Source organism: Castor canadensis, chromosome 17 (assembly GCF_047511655.1).
Source record: "Castor canadensis chromosome 17, mCasCan1.hap1v2, whole genome shotgun sequence".
NCBI lineage: Eukaryota > Metazoa > Chordata > Mammalia > Rodentia > Castoridae > Castor > Castor canadensis.
In genome coordinates this window covers 61,776,506-61,798,116 of record NC_133402.1, presented here as the reverse complement: position 1 = coordinate 61,798,116, position 21,611 = coordinate 61,776,506, and the positions used below count along the sequence as shown (strand labels likewise).

At 39.2% G+C, this 21,611-nt stretch overlaps 1 protein-coding gene across 6 annotated transcripts in view; it reads right to left on the bottom strand.

Moving 5' to 3' along the window:
* Positions 1–21,611, bottom strand: part of Rasa2 (RAS p21 protein activator 2) — a 111,346-nt gene that overhangs the window by 10,431 nt on the left and 79,304 nt on the right. For 4 of the 6 annotated variants that reach the window (XR_012443121.1, XM_074059163.1, XM_074059164.1 and 1 more), the window contains exons 15-20: positions 20,082–20,188; positions 14,167–14,250; positions 13,674–13,751; positions 9,870–9,943; positions 9,107–9,213; positions 6,446–6,457 (exon numbers count right to left, since the gene is read on the bottom strand). Coding sequence is in view for 5 of the 6 variants with exons in the window: in XM_074059163.1 (XP_073915264.1) it covers positions 6,446–6,457; positions 9,107–9,213; positions 9,870–9,943; positions 13,674–13,751; positions 14,167–14,250; positions 20,082–20,188 (462 nt within the window). In the remaining variant the exon portion in view is untranslated. Of the gene's footprint in view, positions 1–6,445; positions 6,458–9,103; positions 9,214–9,869; positions 9,944–13,673; positions 13,752–14,166; positions 14,251–20,081; positions 20,189–21,611 lie in introns of all 6 variants that reach the window. The other 2 variants (XM_020170485.2, XM_020170486.2) reach the window with 2 other exon arrangements.

The following is a 21,611-nucleotide window of genomic DNA, read 5'->3' as shown; positions in this document are numbered from 1 at the left end:
CATGTAAATGCTCTGGAAATAACTGTTACACTGTATTGTTTAGGGAATGACAACAAGGGAAAAAAGTCTGCAGACACAACCAATGGAGGCCTAGCTGCAGTTCTAACCTGTGGCTGGTTGAATCTCTGTATGTGGAACCCAGGCATTAAGAAGGCCGAGTGTATGGTAAAAAGCAGTAATTTTTATACTTTTAAAAGGGAGAATTTTATCATATGTGAATTATGCTGAGGAAAAATTAATACCACCACAACAAAACCAAGAGTGCAGTTATATACACTGGCCCCAAGGAACACAGCTAAAGTAAGATAACCACATCTCTATTTTGGTAGAAGGCTGGGTGTGAGAATGTGAATCAGCCTCACATTATTGTAACAAAACACCCAAGATAATTAACTTATGTAGAGCTCAGTTTCAGAGGTTTCAGTCCATGAACAACTGGCCCCATTGCTTTGGGCCCATGGTGAGGGCAGGACGTCATGTGGGAGTACATGGCACAGAAGAACTGCTCACATGACCAGGGGGGCAAAGAGAAGAGCCCAAGGTCCCAGAGTCCTCTTCAAGGGCAGCCTCAAATGGCCCATGATCTCCCGCAAGGCCCCACCTCCAAAAGGCTTCACTACCTTCCAATAGTGCCACTGTGGGGACCAATTCCTTAACACATGTACTTCTGAGGGACACCTACCCAAACCATAGCAGCAAGTATAAAACCAAAGCAGTGAAAAGAACCAGTGGCAGATGGTAACCTGAGATGGGCTCACTTGTGAAAACTGACTGGAGTAAGAACTTGGGAGAGGGAGTGGGGGCTGTAGGGAGAGGTCTATGGTCTTCCTACCAGGGGTATTTCTATTTTCTCCTAAAGCTTAGGCAGTGAAAACTCCAAGCTTTACTGCCTGTAGGGATGAGACTGTGGAGCATGAGAGCTATGAAAGGCTGAGATGATGAAGTCTCAAATGCTTGGCTGATTGGTGAAGTATGCATGTATGTGGAAAACTGGGGATACTTGTCAATCTGCTGTGACTTGGAATGTATTCTTTAATTCACACATAGCCCAGGTGACAGAGGGATGGAGCCTTGTAGGTATCTGAACTCTCTGCTGAAATCATTTGTTGATCATTAAACTAATCGAGGTCAGGTGAGACCCCTAGGGAACAAACTAGCTTTAGGGGGGAAAAAAAGAATCTAAGCAGATACACCAGTAGCTACAGTGCAACCTAAGGAGGCCCTGCAGTTTCAGTTCAGGGAAGCCTTCAGAAGAAAACAGGATCCAGACACACTAGAATGTATTAGCTACAATGTCCAGATCTTACTTAAAAAACACTAGACAGAAAATGTGAACAATAACTTGGAAAAGAAAGCAGCCAACCGAAGGCGACTCTGACTGGGCCTCCATGTAGAATCCAGCAAAGACTTCAAAACAACTACTGTAAATATACTTAAATAATTCAAGGGAAAAACAATAATAATGATTGGACAATTAGGGACTTTCAACACAAAAATAGAGAATATAATAAAAATGGAAATTCTAGAGGTAAAAAGTACAGTAAGTGAAATGAAAAGTTTACATGCACTGATGAGCAGAATTGAGATGATAAAAGTCAGTGAACTTAAGCAGAAATTATATAATTTGAGGAACAAAGAGAAAAAAGAATGAAGGAAAATGAACTTAAGTCTCAGAGCTCTGTGAGACAGTATCCAGCCCCTCAGCACAAACACAACGGGACTCCTACAAGAACAGAAGAGAGAGGAAAACACTGTGTGAAGAAATGAGTATAAATGCCTCAAATTTGGTGAGAAACATGAGCTTATGGTTCTAAAACAAGCAAACACACGAGCAACACAAAGCCCTTGTTTTTTGAGTGGGAAGAGGGGGTGGGTTAGTTATTGCCCATTTTCTTTCTAAGTTTCTGTTGTAGATATACTACAGAGCCTAACTCAGCACAGTCTACTTAGGATTATTCTGATGTCCCTTCATGAAATGTAGGACCCTGGGAATAATTTGCTCTGTCTCTTTCTACTGTGCTATTGTCATACATTTGACATTTATATATCATATATGCTATAAACCATACAACTCAGCATTATACATTTTGCATTATGCATTTACTTTCCAAAGAAGTTGAGAAAGGAGAAAGACAGTGAACCTTTACCCACATAATATTCTTATTGTATTCATAGCCACTGAATCTTTCTTCTGGCATCACCAATCTGCTGTTACATGCTCCAGTGACTTTTTTTATGTCTTTTTTTTTTCCCTGCAGAGAGTCCCCATTTCTTTTACTTCTTGTGACTACTCTTTCCATTAAATCTCTGAAATATTTATAACAATAACTTTAAAGTCATGCCTACCATTCCAACATGTAGGTCACTGAGAGTCTACTTCTACTGATTGCTTCTCTTGACTGTATACCATTGTTCCCTGTTTTTTCTCAAGTTGATAACATTTCATGACATACTGGACATTACAGATGAAACACTGTGCAGACTACAGATTAGTTACTTTCAGACAGGGACATCTTCAGCTGATCACCCTGAGGCTTTGTTTTATATTCTGTTCACACTACACTTTGTTATTCTTAATCCTAGCACAGTCTTGCCTCCTAAGCCCACCCTTGTGACCTTTCCTTCCATGGAAATTCTGGGAAGTTTACTAAGCCGCTCTAAGTCCTCCTCAGAAGGACAGAGCTGAAATATATGCTCATCTTTTTAAGTTTTTCAGTTTTTGCTTTTCACCAGGCTCTTTGGACTTTCCCCTGGCATGAGCACTTTAAGAGTCAGCAAGGATTTCATGGGAATTCACATTGAGGCTGAAAGGTTCCTCCTCTGGCCCAATTTCTATTCTTTCTGGCTGCTCTGAACTCTATCCTTTGATACCAACGTAATAAAACAGCAGGTTTCTGCATGAATTTTAGCCACCTATACTGCACAGGCTTGAAGTGCTTTTGTACGTGGGGGAAGACATGTTAATATAAATCTTAGCATGATTCTTCTCTTTCAAGGGTCAAATTCCTCAGAGCTGATTTATTTATTCTGGCCAAAGCTTACAATCATTATGCATGAAAGCTAGTCTAGTACTTGTCATATATCTGTTTTTAAAAGGGAACTTCATCCACTCCAACTCCTTGAAGTGATCCTTAACTTCTCCCACTCTTAGCATCTACTCCTCTAGTTGATTCTCTGAGCATACCTTTAGAGTAGATCAGAGTGTGATCCATTTTTTTTTATCACTTCCACTGCTATCAGCTGGTCCGAGCCAATATATTGTCTCTCCTGGTTATTATAATAACAACTTTATTTTCTGGCTCACTGTCTACCACTGTTAAAGGCGTGGATTTTGGTTCCTTTTGTTCACTGTTCTCTCCCACACCTAGAACAGTGTTTGGCACACAGAAGGCATTCAGGAAAATATGCTGAACTGAAAATATTTTCATGATTGAACCAATGAGGTATTTTGTGCTTAGCCATCAAAGAAAAAACCCTGGAGAGCTCTGTATCTGAAAACATGGGCAGGTGCAAACCAAGGCAACCTAAATGTATTGAGCACTTATGTTCATGGAAGTTTCTTCATGATGCCTATAAGCTCTGTGAGCTATGAAATTTGATACCATGTGGAAGCTGTCTCTATACATCTATGTATAATAGTTCTCTTAAAAGTAGATACTTGGGCTGGAGGAGTGGCTCAAGTGGTAGAGCACCTGCCTAGCAAGCATGAGACCCTCAGCTCAAACCTCAGTGCCACCAAAATAAAAGTAGCAGCTAATATCTTGTCAAATTTTACAGAATGGAATTTCAAGGGCAAATTTGTTAACAATCTTACTAGTATGGTTAGTGAAAATTTCAGAAACCCAGAGCACTGCTGGTCCTTGAAGTAAGTCAGGAAGACCTGGTATACTTTGAAGAACAGTTGCTAAAGGCCTTTATGCCACCAAGAATAATACAGTCCTTTTATTGCTAAGGATCTTAAAGACTAGGGGAAGAGACAGACAAAAGTAATGACCAAAAGTGTGCCAGACATTACTGCTAGGGGAGCGAAAAAATACAGGAAGGTAACAGCTAAGTGGTGGCTGGAGGCTCAAAATGACTTCCATAAAGAGCTGACACTTAATGGAGGCTGAAAGGATACTAGGTCACACAAGTGAAGAAGGAAAGAAAGATGTCATACACAAAGCATGAATGCAAACAAACACAATAATAAAAGAACTATGAAAGCTAGTTTGATAAAGTTACTTGTGGAGAATGCAAAAGATGAGGTTGGATAAGACATGAAGAGGCTGGAACCAAATAATTTTTTTTTGATTCCAGCATGCAACTAGGAGAACCTTTTCTTATAGAGGATGACTACATTAGAGAAATATAAAATCCTGGCTAGATGTAGTGGTACAAGCCTATAATCCCAGCTACTCAGGAGGCTGAGATAGGAGCATTATGCGTTGAGGCCAAACCAGGATATTAAAAAAAAAGGTTACTGAGACCCTATCTCAAAAAACAAGCCAGGCATGGTGATACACACCTGTAATCCCACTTATTCAGGGGTGGAGGAAGGACAGGGGTGTGAGGCCAGCCCCAGGCAAAAGCATGAGATGCTATGTGAAAAATAAACTAAAAGCAAAAAGGGTTGGGGTGTGTCTCAAGTGGTAGAGTGGTTGCCTAGCAAGTGTGAGGCCTAGAGTTCAAATTAAAACCACAGAAATAATGTATGTGCATGTGTCTATATAATTTAAGATGAAGATCTGCAATGAGCTGTTGAGGGAATTCTGACTGGCAGTTGATGTGTGCTGATACTCAGTTGTCACACATTCATTTAGTTGTACTGAAGAGTCACTTTCTGTTGCTTGTTAGTAATTACCTTAGAGGGCATCAACAAAATTTAACAAATTAGCTGAGCCAGGTGGCACACACATATGATCTCAGCAACTCAGGAGGCAGACATAGGAAGACTTCAGTTCTAGGCTAGGCCAGGCAAAAGTTACCCAAACCCCATCTCAAGTCAGGGGCCGGGTGCAGGTGGCTCACATCTGCAATCCTCCTAGCTACTTGGGAGGCTGGAATCGGGATGATCACGATTCCAGGCCAATCTAGGCAAAAAAGTTTGTGAGACACTATCTCAACAGACAAAAGCAGGGCATGGTGGTGCATGCCTGTCATGGTGGGAAGTATAAAGTAGGAAGATCATAGTTTAGGCCAGCCTGGGCAAAAAGTGAGACCCTACCTCAAAAATAACCACAGTGAAAAGGGCTACAGGCATGGCTCAAGTGTGAATCCCTGAGTTCAAACCCTAGTAACTCAAAAAAAAGCCGGGGTAAAGAAAAAGTGTCATAGCTCACAACTATAATCCCACTACTCGGGAGGTGGAGATAGTAGTAGGATCGTGGTTCAAGGCCAGCCTGGACAAAAATGTTGGCAAGACTGTATCTCAAAGAGCAAGCTAGGGATGGTAGCATATACCACAATCCCAGCTATGTGGGAGGCATAGGTAGGAAGATTGTACACTGGGCAAAAAAGTGTGAAACTCTATCTGAAAAATAACGAAAGCAAAAAGGGCTGAAGGTGTGGCTCGGATGGTAGAGTGCTTGTTGCAAGGCCTTGAGTTCAAACTCCAGTACTACCAAAACATAAAAAAGCAACCTGGGCAGGGTGGTATACGTCTGTAATCCCACCTATGTGAGAGCAGAAGCAGGAGGATTACAATCTGAGGCCTGCCATGGAGTGAAGTACAAGACTCCATTAGAAAAATTAAAAAACACAAAAGTAATGGGGATGTGGCTGAAGTGGTAGAATGCTTTGAGTGTGAGACCTTGCATTTAACTCCAGTACTGCAAATAAATCGATAAATAAAAATTAAAATGTAAACTATTGGAAAAAAATCTGCAAATTGAGAAAATTCTCTGAATTCTTTTTCCAACAAATTGGGAATAAACCACATTCTTTGATTCTAAGAGGCAGAAATACTTGATTCTGAAAGCTATTGTCTAGCAGGAAGACAAAATGAAAGCAAATGACTTACAGCTATGTGATGGAGGGTGTGCATGGCATTCTTGTACACCAACACTACACTGTCAGTGCACAAGGGATTGTTTAATTAGCAGCCTTAGCTACCAGGAGAACAGCAAGGAAACAGAAGGTGAGCAAAACGCCCACTGAACAACCCGGGAATGCAAAGCCCGTGTACTGGCTTTGGAGGGGAAGTGCCCTTCAACAAACGCATAGCACCCTCATTCATAGCACGTTAGCAGTGAACTTCAGGTAACAACCTGACTACAAAAGAGAGAAACTATAGAGGGCAAACACAGAACACAAAAAGCACAGCAGTCCGAGACATTTAGCTGGGGAATGAAGGCACTGAGACAGCTGCACACAGCCTGAAGCAGTCCTGAAAACATCACTAAGTCAACATAGTAATTGATATCATTAATGACAGCCCCAAGTCAACTAGAAAATGTCAACTTACGTTCAATGAATTCTTTTTTAGAAGGCAGGGAAGCATGTAATACATTTGGAAAAATCCATCAAAATAGTTAAAACAAAAAGCATGGATGCTTAAACGATAGGCTTTGCTAAATAATTTCAAAACCTCCAGGTCGCATTCCTCCAATGTGAAACAATGTAGTTCCAATGTAGTTCTGTTGGAAACTGTAGGTTAATTCTACAGACTTTTACCTTGTTACAGTCATTGCATGAAACAGAAGTTTAAACCTGAGAGCTCACTGAAAACGCATGCAGAGCTGTGAGTCTACGTTTGTATGTGCGGTTTTCTAGAGGAGAGGGTTTAAAGCTGTTCCCAGTTCTTAGAGGGGTTACAAAACGAAGCCTCTCTGTAGCACATGGGTTTAGATTGGAATGCTTTGAGGAAGAACTGACCAACTCACTTTAAACGCTATTTAAACACACTACTAATGTGACATAATTAGCACTATTCACAGGTGAATATTTACAGAGAACTCAACATGAGCCATAACTCTAAAACATTCAGTCTGCCTAGTTTGAAACCACTGCCTGGAAGGGCAAGCATGCAGTCAGGTACCTGAGAACTCAAATTCTGTAACAAGTCATCTGGTGCCTTAAAACACATGCTTTCTTTTTCCTTAGTAATTTATCAGAACATCTGTGCTCACTCTGGCTAAAATGTTCCTAAAGAGTTATAAAACAAAAAACTTCCTTAGCTGGTCCACTGGCTCATGTGCACAGGCGCAGCTATGTGGGTGGTTGAGGCAGGAGGACTGCTTAAGCCCGGAAATTTGGAGCCACACCAGGCAATGTAGCTAAAGACCTCATGGCTAGATTTTTTTCCCCCTTGTCATTTTACTCTGCAAGAATCTCCAGTGAGGCACTCTAGTTAACTACCTTCTCTTGAAAGTACCCTACAGGTCTGATGTTTGAGTTATCATTACAGAAGGTACAGCAGATACTCTGCTAACAGATTTCATGACCTAACAGCCTCCATTTCTTCTATAAAAGCTCCTGAATGATGCCTATGGGATGCCAGATGTTTGTGGTTGCTAGGCTACTCTATGAGGTTTGCATCTCTCTTCTTCCATTGGGTAGGCTGTTTAACATCACAAGTCCAATGGGTTTGTTCCCAAAACTATGCCAGTTTTTCATGCTGTAATTATAATTTACTCAAACAATACGTAAAAAGTGACAAAATAATAAACTTACAAAGTTTATTATTTATTTGAAATTCAGGCAGCAGCTTTGAAAAACTTCAAAAAAGAAGACCCTTACCTACACAAATAAAGTTGATTTTGTGTGTGAGGGGGTAAGACAGCGTAAAAGATTAGGGTAGCTGGGCACTGGTCGCTTATAACTGTAATCCTAGCTACTTAAGAGGCTAAGATTGGGAGGACTGAGGTTTGAGGCCAGCCCTGGAAAATAGTTCTTGAAAGTCCATTTCCAAAATAACCAGAGCAACATGGACTGGAGGTATGGCTCAAGTGGTAATTTGTCTTCTTTGCAAGACCAAAGCCCTGAATTCAAACCCCAGTCCCACCAAAAAAAAAAAAAGATTAGGATGACTACCCTTAAAACCTAGAAGAGTTCTTTACTTTGATTACTTGTCAAGTAATCTACACTCTAGAATCACTATGGAGAAATCAACAGAAAATTGATGCATTTACACAAAAGAAGACATAGAGGAAATCCAATTAATACATCCGTATTCTCTATCAGAGGATTGGTAAACAAACATATAGGTCCTGGATTTGACTCCCAGCACCATACAACAACCCTTTCCCTTCATACCCCAAATATAACTACTGGGGATATGCATGCATCTTTTTGTTTATTTTTAAATAGTTCTTGCTTTAACTTGCCTTTTTGTTAAGTGAACGTCTTTGAACCCTGATCACTTTGGATAAATGGGATTTTCCTATCTGTGATTTGTAATAGGAAAATCTTGCTTCTTGCTAAAATATCAGCAGCTGATGGCCTTGTGCAGGGAAAGCTTTACCCCAGAGGAATAAACTGAAAAGGAGATTTCAAGCCTCACTGCAGGCCACTGAGGGATGCATGCTGCCTTTCTGCAACTCTAAAATCACACTGCAAATGCCTTTCTTTACCCAGACAACCTATTTATGATGACATTCTCCTCAGGAGGCAACCTCTGACATCTTCCATCCTGGTGTTAGCCTGGCCACCAGCTTATAACAAATCTGACAATTACACACATAGAGATCACATTATGCCATGACTGTGGTTACTTTTGGCTGACATTTTCTAACAAACCACAGACATACTCTCATTTATTACATATTGAGTCCTACAAAGTTGACTCTGAGAGTTAAAGAAACTTTCAAGTTCTAAGGATTTAATTGTTGCTCCTTCCTTATACATTGACTGTAACATCAGGGATTTTCCAGGGATTTTTAGAAAACAGAACACACTAAAGAAGTATCATTTTTATCATTACAAGAAATTTAATGTGTGAGAAATATGTAACTTACATAGTGTCATTTGTCAAATATATATTTCTTTCATTATATGTGTGTCTCTATAAGAAACTATAAACTTTCAACACTGTGGTGAAAGGAATAATACAGTCAAATTAAGCAGTCAAAAAGAATTCCTGGCCGAGAACCAGGGGAATCCCACAAGTAAGCATAAGCACAACTACCTGGCTGTTTGTGGTAGGTGAGCTCCCTGCTTGTCAGGCAGAACCACCGTTTCTTGAAATTCTTTTTTCCGATCCGAGTTCTTCCCTGAGCTCTTTTATACATCTCTCTGCCAAAGCAACACAGATAGAAACAATGAGTATAAAGATGAAGACAGTTCATTGAAAACAAAGATTTGTCCCTTAATGTTAAATGGCGCACAAAATAAGATTATAGTATGCATATGAAATGCCTTTTTGGGCTGGAGGCATGGCTCAAGTGGTAGAGCACCTGTCTAGCAAGCACAAATCCCTGAGTTCAAACCCCAGTACCATTAAAAATAAGAAAAAGAGAATGACTTTTCCATTTATGACTCTTGTATTTATTCTGGCCACACTAAGGGAATAAAGTCTTTGATACAGAATTTCAAATTGTGCTATATAGACTAAAAAATAGCCAAATAAATGATCTCCCATTCTCATAACTCCCAATAACAACCAATATACTTTAAAACTGAATACTGCTATTACTTTTTCAAAGCACTCTAATACCTATCTCACTATAACACAAAACAACTGTGGGACTGCAAGGACAGGAAGCCCTGCCCCTCTGACATACAAGTTACAGGACAGGGAGGGTGGCTTACCTGACTGGCTGTGACAGGCAGTTCTGGCTCATAACAAAAACTCAGATCTCATCACTCCCAGACACAGATCTTGTCACTCTTTGTACTTACTCAACATCTACACTGAAATATGAATTTCATGTCTAATATAATTAAATTACCCTTCTTTCAGGTGCACGGGTTCACTCGTACCACTGGACTCTTTAGTTTCAGTAGATGAAATTTCATCCAAGAACTAAATGGGGAAATAGGCAAATATCATACTGTGTGGTCAGGTGCAGCATAAAAAATTCAGTTTATCTTACATGTCATGGACTATGTTAGCAAGTTCTTCATTATTAAGGAACATATATAACACAGGCTGAGTGTCCCTTATCCAAAATGCTTGGGACCAAAGTGTTTTAGATTTAGTATTTTGAAATATTTGTGTATATACATGAGATTATCTTGGGTCTAAACATGAAATTCATTTGTATCTCATATACACCTTGTGCACACAGCCTGAGAGTAGTTTTATGCAGTACTTTTAGCGAATCTGCACTTTGTGACCTATTACATGAGATTGGTGAGTAATTTTCCACTTGTGGCAGCATGTCAACATTCAAAAATTTTTGGATATTGGAGCATTTTGGATTAAGAATGTTCATCCTGTAGTAATCTATGAAACAAAACAAATTTAGTCGTAGAGCAAGTCCCTAATTTATGAATAATAGGAATTCTAAAAATTTTATTAAGTTACTTAAAACTCCGAATACATTTTCCTACAGAAATCATTCACTCTGTAATCCCTTAACTGTAATTCTAACATCCATAGAGTCTGACTACAAGAGTTTTTAAATTTGCCTTTGATTTGCAGTGAACCCATCTGAGGGTGTATTAGCTTAGTTGTCGCAGGGCTGTTAAGATCTGTATTCACCCTAGTCAGCACATCTATACGCTGTGACACACGAGCATCAGTGTGCTTGATCACTCTAGGCTCCAGCAGGGGTGCTACATACTTGTTCCCATTATCTTTTGAAACTCCAAACACTGACTTCAGAAGTACTCGTGGGTCCGAAGATTTTACATATAGGATTGTGAATCTTCCTCACAGGTCAGGGATCACCAAATTGGACTTGTAGCCCATTTTTATAAGGCCCGTGAGTTGTTACATTGTTAAAGGGTTGTAAATCAAAACAGAAATAAAGAAGACTATGTGACAGAGGCCTTGTGTGATCAGCAACTGAACATATTTTCTCTCTGGCCCTTTATAAAAAGAGCTGTTGACTATACTGTATATAGCTGACTGTACTTCTGACAGGGCATTTCAGTTATGACTAAAGTATAATTGGGTTCTCTGGGATTATCTGGAGATCTAATGACCAAAGAGAATATGAGAATGTGGTAATTCAAGAAAATCTGTATTATCATTCTCTAGCAAGGGAAAGTCACCTAGTGGAAAACACTCAGTTAGCTTCATGACTATACTCTCTAGACCGGTCAAGGGCTTCCTAGCATGTGCATGCCTCTTCATGGTAAAGGGAAATTTAGCAGTTCAAGGAACAATTCTTGTTCTTGGAGAGGAATCTTACTTTGCCTCCTAAATAAACTATCCATTTGTTTAGTTCACTAGTTGGATATTACGAACTCAGATTGTGAATTTCCTTACTTTTTCATGTTTCAAAATTGTTTTGCTTAGGGTGTAAAAATAAAGTACATTCCTGCAAGAATACTGAGGCTCCAGTACCTCATGTGTAGAATTTCTAAGCATAGTCACTTTCTCCTAAGAGTACTGTGGATGGCCCACCAGACCACATACTTGTGAGGTTTCCTAATGGAATGTTTACTTCTAGTTTGCTGAAAGGAAATCTTGGTAAGTGAAAAAACAAGAACAGAGTTCCTTCTGTGTTGTTTGTGGGTGATAAAGGTGCAAGTAAGTACCCAAGGGAGCTATGCAAGCGCTCTACCACATCTTCAGTTCTGCAGATGGGCCATCCACGAACAGCATAACAGTTATTTGAATATTTTATTTCTCAGAATGTATCTGAGGTCATCAGTTTATTTACTAAATATTTATTTATAATAATAATTACTTATAAGGAAATATAGGGTAAAATATATATAAAGTGAAATGAAGTAAAACACAACAATTAACAAGGACTACAGGCAGGGTGACTGTCACAACCTGTTTGCTCAGGACCATGCCTTCCAGGACTTACTGTCCCTGGATAATCATTCGGAGGACTTCTCTTCACTCTTCAAAGTGTTCTGGTATAGCACCAAATTCTACAGGTCACTCTGTATAGAATTCTCCAGGTTACCGTTCCTGTACTCTGGAGAATGGTACTATTCACAGTCACAGTCTAGTTTCTTCTGGAGCACTGGTCGCTGGTGAGAATGTCAATAGGAAACAAGAACCTGGGCTTTACAGGCATTTGAAACTTCTAGCACTGCTCATATCCAGACCCAAGTGTAGAAGACTAGGATATTAGGGTCAGACATCCTATGCCAGCTTAGGAATCTAGAGCCAAATCTGAGAGAGAAGCATGCTATGATGAGAACACATCGGAATATGAGTGGGTGACCCAGGGTAGGTTAGGAGCAGACTAAAACCCTTGACACTCTTAAACACTTTCTCCACTGATATTATCAACTCTACACATTTTGATTATATTAGATAAAAAAACAAAAGAAAAAGAAATTGTTGCCACCATAACTTTGCTTATAAAACTTGGAAACATACCCCCTAAGCAAGACAGCACATGATAATTCTGCCAAGAAAAGTCTGTCCACACTGTTCCATATGTTTTAACAATGTCTTACAAACAAAAGGCTGCATGTTTGTTTTCACTTATTCTTTTGAAAGACTTACTCAAGAGTCTTCAATAATTACTTAAAAAAATGTTATATGAACTTGCACTATTCTAGATGAAAAAAAAATCCAAATGATTTTACTGTTTTAAATTATCGTTTTTGTTTTTGGAGTCCCTATGACAATCACAAAGTATAAAAAGAGTTTAAATATATATTTTAACATATTCTTGACCATAAACTACTAATCACGTTATAGAAACTGAATATAGTCTTGAAATTTGGCCTTGCTAATTTGGATTCAGAGTGAGGAGTGTGATAAGATACAGTTCTTTAAGCCTAGTTTAGACGCACTTCAAAATAACTTTTCTTTCTAATTTTTCCAGCTGGGTATAGTGGTACATGCCTGAAATCCCAGCAGTTAGGAGGCTGAGGCAGGAGGATCAAAAGTTTAAGGCCAGTTTGAGCTGCATTAAACAAACAAACAAACAAATAAACAAAACGCTTTCCAGGTTTATAACGATGTATTTTGTCTAGATGATTCAGGACTAAGAACTCAAGAAATTAAGATCCTTCCAGAACATTTTCATTTTGTAAGTACAACCATGTTTATATGCTGTAGGTCTCACATTAATATATTTGTGATTTTTCTCTAGTTAGTAAGTCATGTACTTTTTTACTATGGTCATTGAGCACCCAGTATATTATGGGTACTATATGCCTTTATCCTAAGTTAAGGAGTTCTCGACAGACTCCTTGTCCTCCCGGAAAGATGTGGCAAAGTCTGGAGGGATTTCTGCTTTCAAAATTGGAGCTACGCTACTGGGATCTAATTTAGGGTTGCTGCTAAACATCCTACAATGCACAAGCCACCCTCACGATCAAGAATTATCCAGCCTCAATGTCAACAGTACTGCTGTTGAGAAAACTGAATCCTAGAAATCTTGAATTTGTGTTAAGACACTGGCAATAGCATCTGTTGCTAAAGTTGCCATTTCTATGCTGAGCAGCCCATAGCTTTGTCTGAGAGGAGAATGGAAGAGAGAGTCTTTTTGACAGACATTTACAGTAATTTTTTTAAACTAGAGACTGACTCGTGGGAATAATATGCAATGTTATTTCCTTTCATGCTGCATGGCAGAAATGTTAATGTTTCCCAAATAAAACAGTCATACCTTTTTAACTGCTATGATATATCCTTCTTCTTGAAACATTTTGAAAAATTCACACATGAATGTCTCCTTGAAACTTGACTAAGAAAAAAACAAACACAGAGTTTAGATATGATAAGTAGAGCACTAAGAAAAATAATGGACTGTATTTTCAAGCTGAGGATTAGGGATAAAAAGATTAAATCATGTATTTCCAGAGAGCAATAGGGCCTGGAGCTGAAGACTGCTTTCAAAACTGTTGGTGTTCACAGCACAGAAACAGGAACTAGATCATTCCTGTATCTTCTAATTAGACCTCCCTGCCCACCTCTCAGGTATATCTGGTTAAGTTAAACTGTCCCTTTTAACAGGGCACTAAGATACAACATCGACCTAAGAGACAACTAGTACATTTCCATATACATGTTTTTCAGTTTTGTTCTGAATATAGAAGGAGGTAAGTGATGGAGAAGGAACCACAGGGTATAACAACATGTTAAAGGATACAAAGACTTACCTTGCATTTGGACAGACTCCCCCAGCTTCCCAAAGTTTGAATGGTTTTTGAGATGAGAGTTAATGTCCTAATTGTCTGTGCATCCTAGACAATGTAAAAAAAGACCAAAATTCTTACTAAGTTTTCAAGAAACAGCATTTGTGTAAGAAGTAGAATACAGTGAATGTGCTACATGGCTCTAAAACAGTGGTTCAAAACTGTTCATTCAAACCACCAACACAGCTAAAGTGCAGCTAAGGCTGGGCACCAGTCACTGGACTACAAAACTGAGAGACTGAAGAAGTCTTGGGGAACTGAGAATTCTTCTTAAAGTAGTCACATTTCATGATGCTACTTCTGAAAGCCAGAAGTTAATCAATATTATATTTATGTTATTTTGAACAGTATGGCAGCTTGGGTTACTTGACAATTATATTTAATAGTTTTGGAATGTCAGAGGCATCTACTTTTTTCTGCCTTGCAACTTAAAATGGCAGTTTTCAAATTTTCTGTGCTCAATCCACTTCTAAGTATACTTAATAATTTTTATGGCTTCTGTAATCAAATATTCTTACCATGAAAAAAAAGAAAAAAAGATCTCAATGCGGATCAGGACATGAGAAGCCATGCAGTCTACACGGGCTCTTAGCAGAGGTAACTATTTGGGTTGCTTATTCAAGCTGTTTTTCAGGCCTAAGTTGACAGGAACAGTGTTCTTATCATGAATCCTTGTTCTTTTCTTAATTTTTTAAAAAACAGAGGTAAAATTTATATATAATGGCCTGCTGAGTTTTTACCAAACAACACATCCATATAAACAACTACTTTACCAGAACATAGACCATTTTTTCTGTTTTAGGAATTCAAAGTAAGCAGTATTATTCATCAAAAGTCATACTCAGAAGTCAGATGTGGTGGCACATGTCTGTAATTCCAGCACTTGGGAGCCTGAGGTAGGAGTATTGTGAGTTTGAGGCCAGCCTAGGCTACACAGCAAGTTCCAGGCCCATACTGACTACTTAGTGAGCCCTGTCTCAAAAAAAGAAAAAGAAAAACAAACAAAAAACGTACCCAGGAAAATTTAGATACAGGAAAGTTTAATTTTCAGTTGGCATCCACACTGTAAACAGGCAGTGAATGTGGTGGAGAAGAAACAACCAGAATAAGAAGCAATCCTGTTTGAGATCCAATCATTATGATGGCACACCTATGAGACAGTGGACCTAAATCACTGCAATTCAGAAAACATTTCAGCTGGAATCTTCATGATTCCATCCTACCTATAAAAGAGTCCTACAATTAATTCTCTGCCTTTGAAGCAAATAGCATTCTTAAAGATGTCTTGGCACACCAAGTTGAACTGAATTTCACCAAGACTTCTCCATTCAAATTTAGTGCTTTAGGTTATTTCTTTCTTGACCTTGCAAAGGGGAACAAAGCCTATTTCATTCGGTGTAAGGCTATCAGAGGGTGGTTTACATCAACGTGGCCCTCACTACTATTTGAAAGTCATGTAATTCAGCAACTGCTGATTCCCTGATGTACTCTCCATATAAGGAGTACTAAGTTTTTTCCTTCACTACAATTTCTCACACATGACCAGGACTGTAGCTGTCTGGCGCCCAGTACACAGCCTGTCACTGGCACTCTAGTGCATGCTATATGACGTTTATCTAATTCAACTGAAATAATGAATTTCTCACCTCATGATAACCTAGTATGGGATCTTCTATCCCTGTTCCCCTTTGTATTAGGTTGAACTGTATGAAACTGCTTTTATTTGACTTTGTTCTATAAAACACAATTTCATATGGGTTTGCCATAATCTTTCAAAGGAATAGTTGTTCTTTCCCCAAGGTTAATCTCATTACTTTTGCTTTCACAGATATTCTTTCTGAGTGTCTGTATGTTTCCCTGCCCTCAGCTTCTGAAACCTCTAGGATATTGCTCTGGATATCCTCTAGGATACTGCTCCCATTTTGCTAGAGTCTCCTCTACTTAAATCAAACAAAGGTTTTCTCATTTAGGAAACTACTCATCACTTCATGGGCTTGTTTCTGAACTACCGTCTTTCATTTCCCAAACACCCCCTAAGCATTCACTGTGCCATGAGCTTAGGATACACAAATCTGAAAAAGATACTGCCTTGCTCCTGAGGTATCCCACATGCAGAGATTACACACAGATGACACTAAAACAGTACAAAAAATGCCACGAGAGACAGAAAGCTAAAGGATGCTACAGGCACACAAAGGAGACACACAAAACCACACTAACGGGTTAAAGAAGTCTGCTTTGGCCGGTTCTTAAAAGGAGTTATCAATGAAAGAATGGGGATATAATGAGGATGGCCCAATCTTTGTGCTTTTCCACCACAAAACGTCAAGAGTGGTCTAACATGTCAGCATTCACATAACCCGTATTTTAAAGTTAGGATTTAAAAAGCAGTCACTCGTGTGCATGCACAGGTGCATGACTGAATTGTCTGTGTCATTTAGTAGCAGGGAGAGCTCACTTTTTGATGCACTTGCTGGGATTCACTGCATTTACTTACTTATTCTTTAACCTCATTTCCTTCTCTTCTATTGTACTAAAACTAGTTTCTCAAAATTCAAAGAATTTCTACATGTAAAATCCAGCTAATTTTCCATCGCTCTGCCCTCTAGCTACTGTGTAACCCTCAGTACTGGTGGTGACAGTGTCGGCAGAACCTGTACTTCTTACTTGGTACTAACCAAGTCATGGCTTTAAATTTCTGCAAATACATCTAAGTAAGGTTTTGGCCCATTGCCCCAAGTACTTGAACAGTTCTTTAAAAAGTAGAATTGTGGTTTGAGATCCTCCAGAGACACCAGGAAAAAGAAAAAGACAAAAAATTAAAAAACAAAAGGAACTAAAAGAGAAAGAAAGAGAAGTTGAAATAAAACTGGTGATAGAAGCAAATAATAAAATTATATGGTAGTTTTGAAGCAGTTCTTCTGGCATGTTGATTGGAATATACTGACCTAAAATACAGTTTGTGGTTAGAAGGATTTTATTTCAATATTTGTTAAAGGAATATGGATTTCCAAGTCTGAATACAAGGCAGAGTCACAAGTTCAGAGGTGGGAGTTCTGTTTATGCACAAAATGCTGCTTAGAAGCTTTCACTGCCTCAGAGGTCTGCAGAGCTTTAGTTAACAGAGTGATAGAACAGCCTGTAATCAAAAGGACACTGGCCCACTTTATGTGGCTAACAACATCTGTCCTCTGGCAAGAAAGAGTTTGTTTCTGCCACTGCAATGTGGTTCCACTCAGCTGTCACAAGTCAAATGACTGGCCAATGTGTGTGGCTGTCCACAGAAGCAGTGGGTATTCAGAATCCACTTTAATCCCCAAACTTACATACCTTCCTATGTCATATCACTCAGTGGACTTTGAGTTTCCTAAGAGCAGGGAGCATCTCTTTTTTAAAAACATTTTTATTTGTATATAATAGTTATACAGAGGGTTTCATTGGACATTTCCACATATACACATCTTATACCCTGGTTTGGTTCATCCATACTGTTATTCTTCCTCTGCAGGGAGGGAGAAGTTAAAATAACTTGACAGGTTTCAGTGTTCCATATTCATGCATGTCTAGAAAGTACATCTACTACATTCACTCTTCTTTACCGTCCTCATGTACCCTCCCCCACAATGAGGGCCTTCCTCCCCTCAGTGTGACCTGTTTTACATTCCAGTCCTTCATTGTTTAAGTGTTGGTTGTTCAGTGGGGATTGTGTCTTGGTATTTTACCTAACCCCTCCACTACTCTTCCTCCTTCTTTTCCCTCACCCTGTACTGTTAACAGTTTCTGTGGAGAGCGGATTATGAAAAGCCTATGAGAATTGGATGTAAGCAAGTCGAGATGTGGCTTAATTGCTTTTACCTGTAGGCCGAGCTAGGCACAGCTCCGGTCAGAAAAAGCAGAACAGCTGTGTCTCCTAAGTTTGCGTTCAGAGAATCAGGACCGCAGGTTTCTCCTGTTACAATGTCATGCCCTCCCAAGAGCCTCTGCTCCACCCTGTTTGCTGCTGTTTATAAAAGGCCCCTGAAGGAGGGCCCGGGGGCTTTTTGCTTTTTGCCTTTGGTTTTTACTTTGGGCTTTTTTGGGATTTTTGGTGTGGGAAGCTTTTGGAAGGGAAACTGCTGAAGGGAAAAGTATGGCTAAAGAGGGGTTGATAGAAAGTCTGCACCAAGAACTTTAACATAGGTCTTAGAAAGCTAAGTCAAAGAAAGAACTTTTAACATAGGCTTTAGAAGCTAAAGAAAAGCCAAAGAGAACATGGGACACTGCAAGATAGAGGACCAAGACTTTGCAAGTCTGAGCACTGATGCTTTAAGAAAGCTAAAGACAGAATGCTAAACAAAAGCTGCAAAAGACTTTAAGTGCGATTAGTCTAAAGATAAGCTAAGAGAAAACATGGGACAGGGCCAGTCTCAGGAAAGAGGTTTTAAGCAAGGTTTTAAAGAACTGCAAGTAATAAGGCCTTAGAGAATAAAGATAGAGAAAAGAAACATTAGGGTTGGGTGTCTCCTCCAGAGCGCTCAACACACCTGACCCCACCCACTCTCTGTCTATCCTGTGTCTTTTTCCGAGTCTCCACTTGCCCCCAGTTAAGCCCAGGTAGGTTCAGTAATAACCAGGAGCGAGAGAAAAAGCTTACTCTAACAAAGGAGAGAGAGAGAAAAAAAAAAAAAGCTCCAAGTTTCCAGTTTGTTTCCTTGTGTCTTGTTCCTACACAGATGTGATGTATTTCATTATTACTACCTTACTCTGTCATTCTTCTCTTCCTCAAGCAAGGAGTATCTTACTCACTATTGCATTTCCAGTGTTGAGCACACTGTTTAATATACTACAGGTACTTCAACATCTGTTGGCTTAAGCAGTTGGAAGAACTGGGTTAAATTCAGAGTGTGTAAACACTGATTGGTTTAGAATTCCATTTTAATCCAGCTCAAACTGAGTAGGACCCAATCATAATGGGTTAGCTGTGTGAGCCTGGAGAAGTTAATGTATTACGGAGTCCTTACATACACATGCGGGTGAGAATCAAATCTGCCCCTAGGGTTACTAGGAGGACTAAGTGAGTTCAACATATAAGGTAGTTAGAATGAGACCTAGGACAAAGGAGGCACTAAATGAACGCTGCCTGTTACTGTTTGTTATACAGACTTCCAACTAAAAGCACCGAACATAAAGTTGGAACAAAAAAGGTTTATTAAAGAATTGCCAAAAATACACTGTATGTGAAGGAAGCAAAAGAATAAAGAATTTTAAGATATTAAGAAATAAACACAGCTTGTGGAGTGGCTCAAGTAGTAGAGCACCTGCCTAACAACCATGAAGTCCTGAGTTCAAACCCCAGTAACACCAAAAGAAAAAAAAAAAAAAAGAAATGTGCAAATAAATCCAGTGGAGATTTAGATCTAGGTAACTGACCAGGATTTCAAAACCAAAGGATTACATAAATCAGTCTCTTCAGATTTCTGGGATTTTAAAATATGCACAAGATTAACTATTTTAATAAACCAGGGGGAAAGCACCATGAACTGTAACTAAAAAGAAAGAAAAATAAAACAAAAATCCCCAAAACAACCCCCTCCCATCCTCAAAAGCCCTTTTTGATAAAAATTACCAAGCACTACTGCATAGGAAAACAGACAAATGCCCTCTGTGCTCATCACCACTTCAACAGTTATCAACATTTTATCACACTTGTGAAATATCTCCTAACAAGGAGAAACTTCAGTCCTATGTGGAAGACTGAAATGGTCAAGAAAACGCCATGTAAATCTAAGTATCAGTTATAAGAAAATGTAGCCAAATAAAATCGGCTCATTCTTTCTTTTCTTCATTTTACTAAAAATAAGGAGAAATGGAATAAAGCTTTGAGAAGAACAAACACTTACTGGATGATGAGGTCGCAAATGAAAAGTATGAGGTGACACTACGGCTACAGCAAAGAAACGGAGAAATACAAAGCTGCTCACTGCAGAGTACTGAACATGGGGGTCATCTGCAGGAAGAAATGGTGAAATGTCATGCACAAAGCCACTGCATTCAAAACAAAAACGACAGCAAAAGTATCAAAAACATGTACGTAAGCAAGAGCGGAATATAACTTCTCTAGTAAGAATCGAGTTGATGAAATCAAAGTAATGATTATGGCTAAATTAAAAAGAAAACCCTGAAAAACATAAAAGAAAATGAAGGGCAAAACTGGTAGACTTTTAGAAATGTTGTAATTTGAAAAATGCCTCTTTCCTTGTGTACATAAGACTCCTGAAATTACAATGAAAATAAAAGTATCTAGCACTACCTAGTGGTAACACTGAATCCCTTAGCACAGGATACAAGGTAGCTTTCAGTTTTAGGTTAAGTAATTGTTTCAATTTCCCCCTGGAAACCTGGCTGTTTGATTGTTCACTTCACTGGATTTAGAGAAGCCTAGATTAGTAAAGCACACCTTAGGTGTGTGCATGGGTACATTTCCAGAGATGTTACATTACTGGGGGTCTGACCTAATCAATGGTTTAATCCACTGATTGAATCAAAACTTGAAAAGCCTCCTGGGAGATGGCGGAACTAGAAGGTGGGGCTTAGTTGGAGGAAGTGGGTGGCTGGGCCATGCCTTTCAAGGGCATGTCTTGGCACTGGCCCCTCCTGTCACTTCTCTTGACTTCCTGCTGCATGAGGTGAACAGCATCCTCCACTACCAGGATTTCTGCCTTGCCTCAGCTCAAAGCCATGGATCCAGCCAACCTTGAACTGAAACTTCTGAAACCATGAACCAAAATAAATGTTTCTTTTAAATTATTTCTCTCACATATTTGTCACAGTAAAAAAAAAAACAAACCCACACTATACAATAAAAAAAATTAGGCAGCTATATTCACTTTTAAAAAGCTATCACTATTTCATACAAAAATGCAGATAAAATGAAGACTCTTGTGACTTTGATCATTCACTGACAGCATTTGCTTCAGACTACAGTCAACACCTAACCCAACAATTAGATGGTAGAGAAGAGCAGATGAGAGTGGAAAGAACCTCTGCGTTTGGCTTGATTTAACTCTTCCTTCCTGCTCTTTCTCCATCATACTCCCAGGGTAATAAGAATAAATGAGAGACTATGAAAATAAGTTATGGCAATAAAACGATCAACATTGTAGTCTACTATGGATATGAAGGCATTAATAATAACCAAGCTGGGGGCAAAGGAGGGAAGTGGCCCAACATCATATACCCATGTGAGGACATGTAAAAATGGTAAAATAAAAACAAAATTAGCAACAGTTGACCTAACATTGAAGAGTTAGGGAGATTTAGATGCACATATAAAACTAAGGCCAAGGTCAGTGGGCAGCGTCAACTACATAGATCAGCAGTTGTGCTTTGGAGTAGTCCAGGCCCACATTTGATACCCAGCTTGCCTGCTG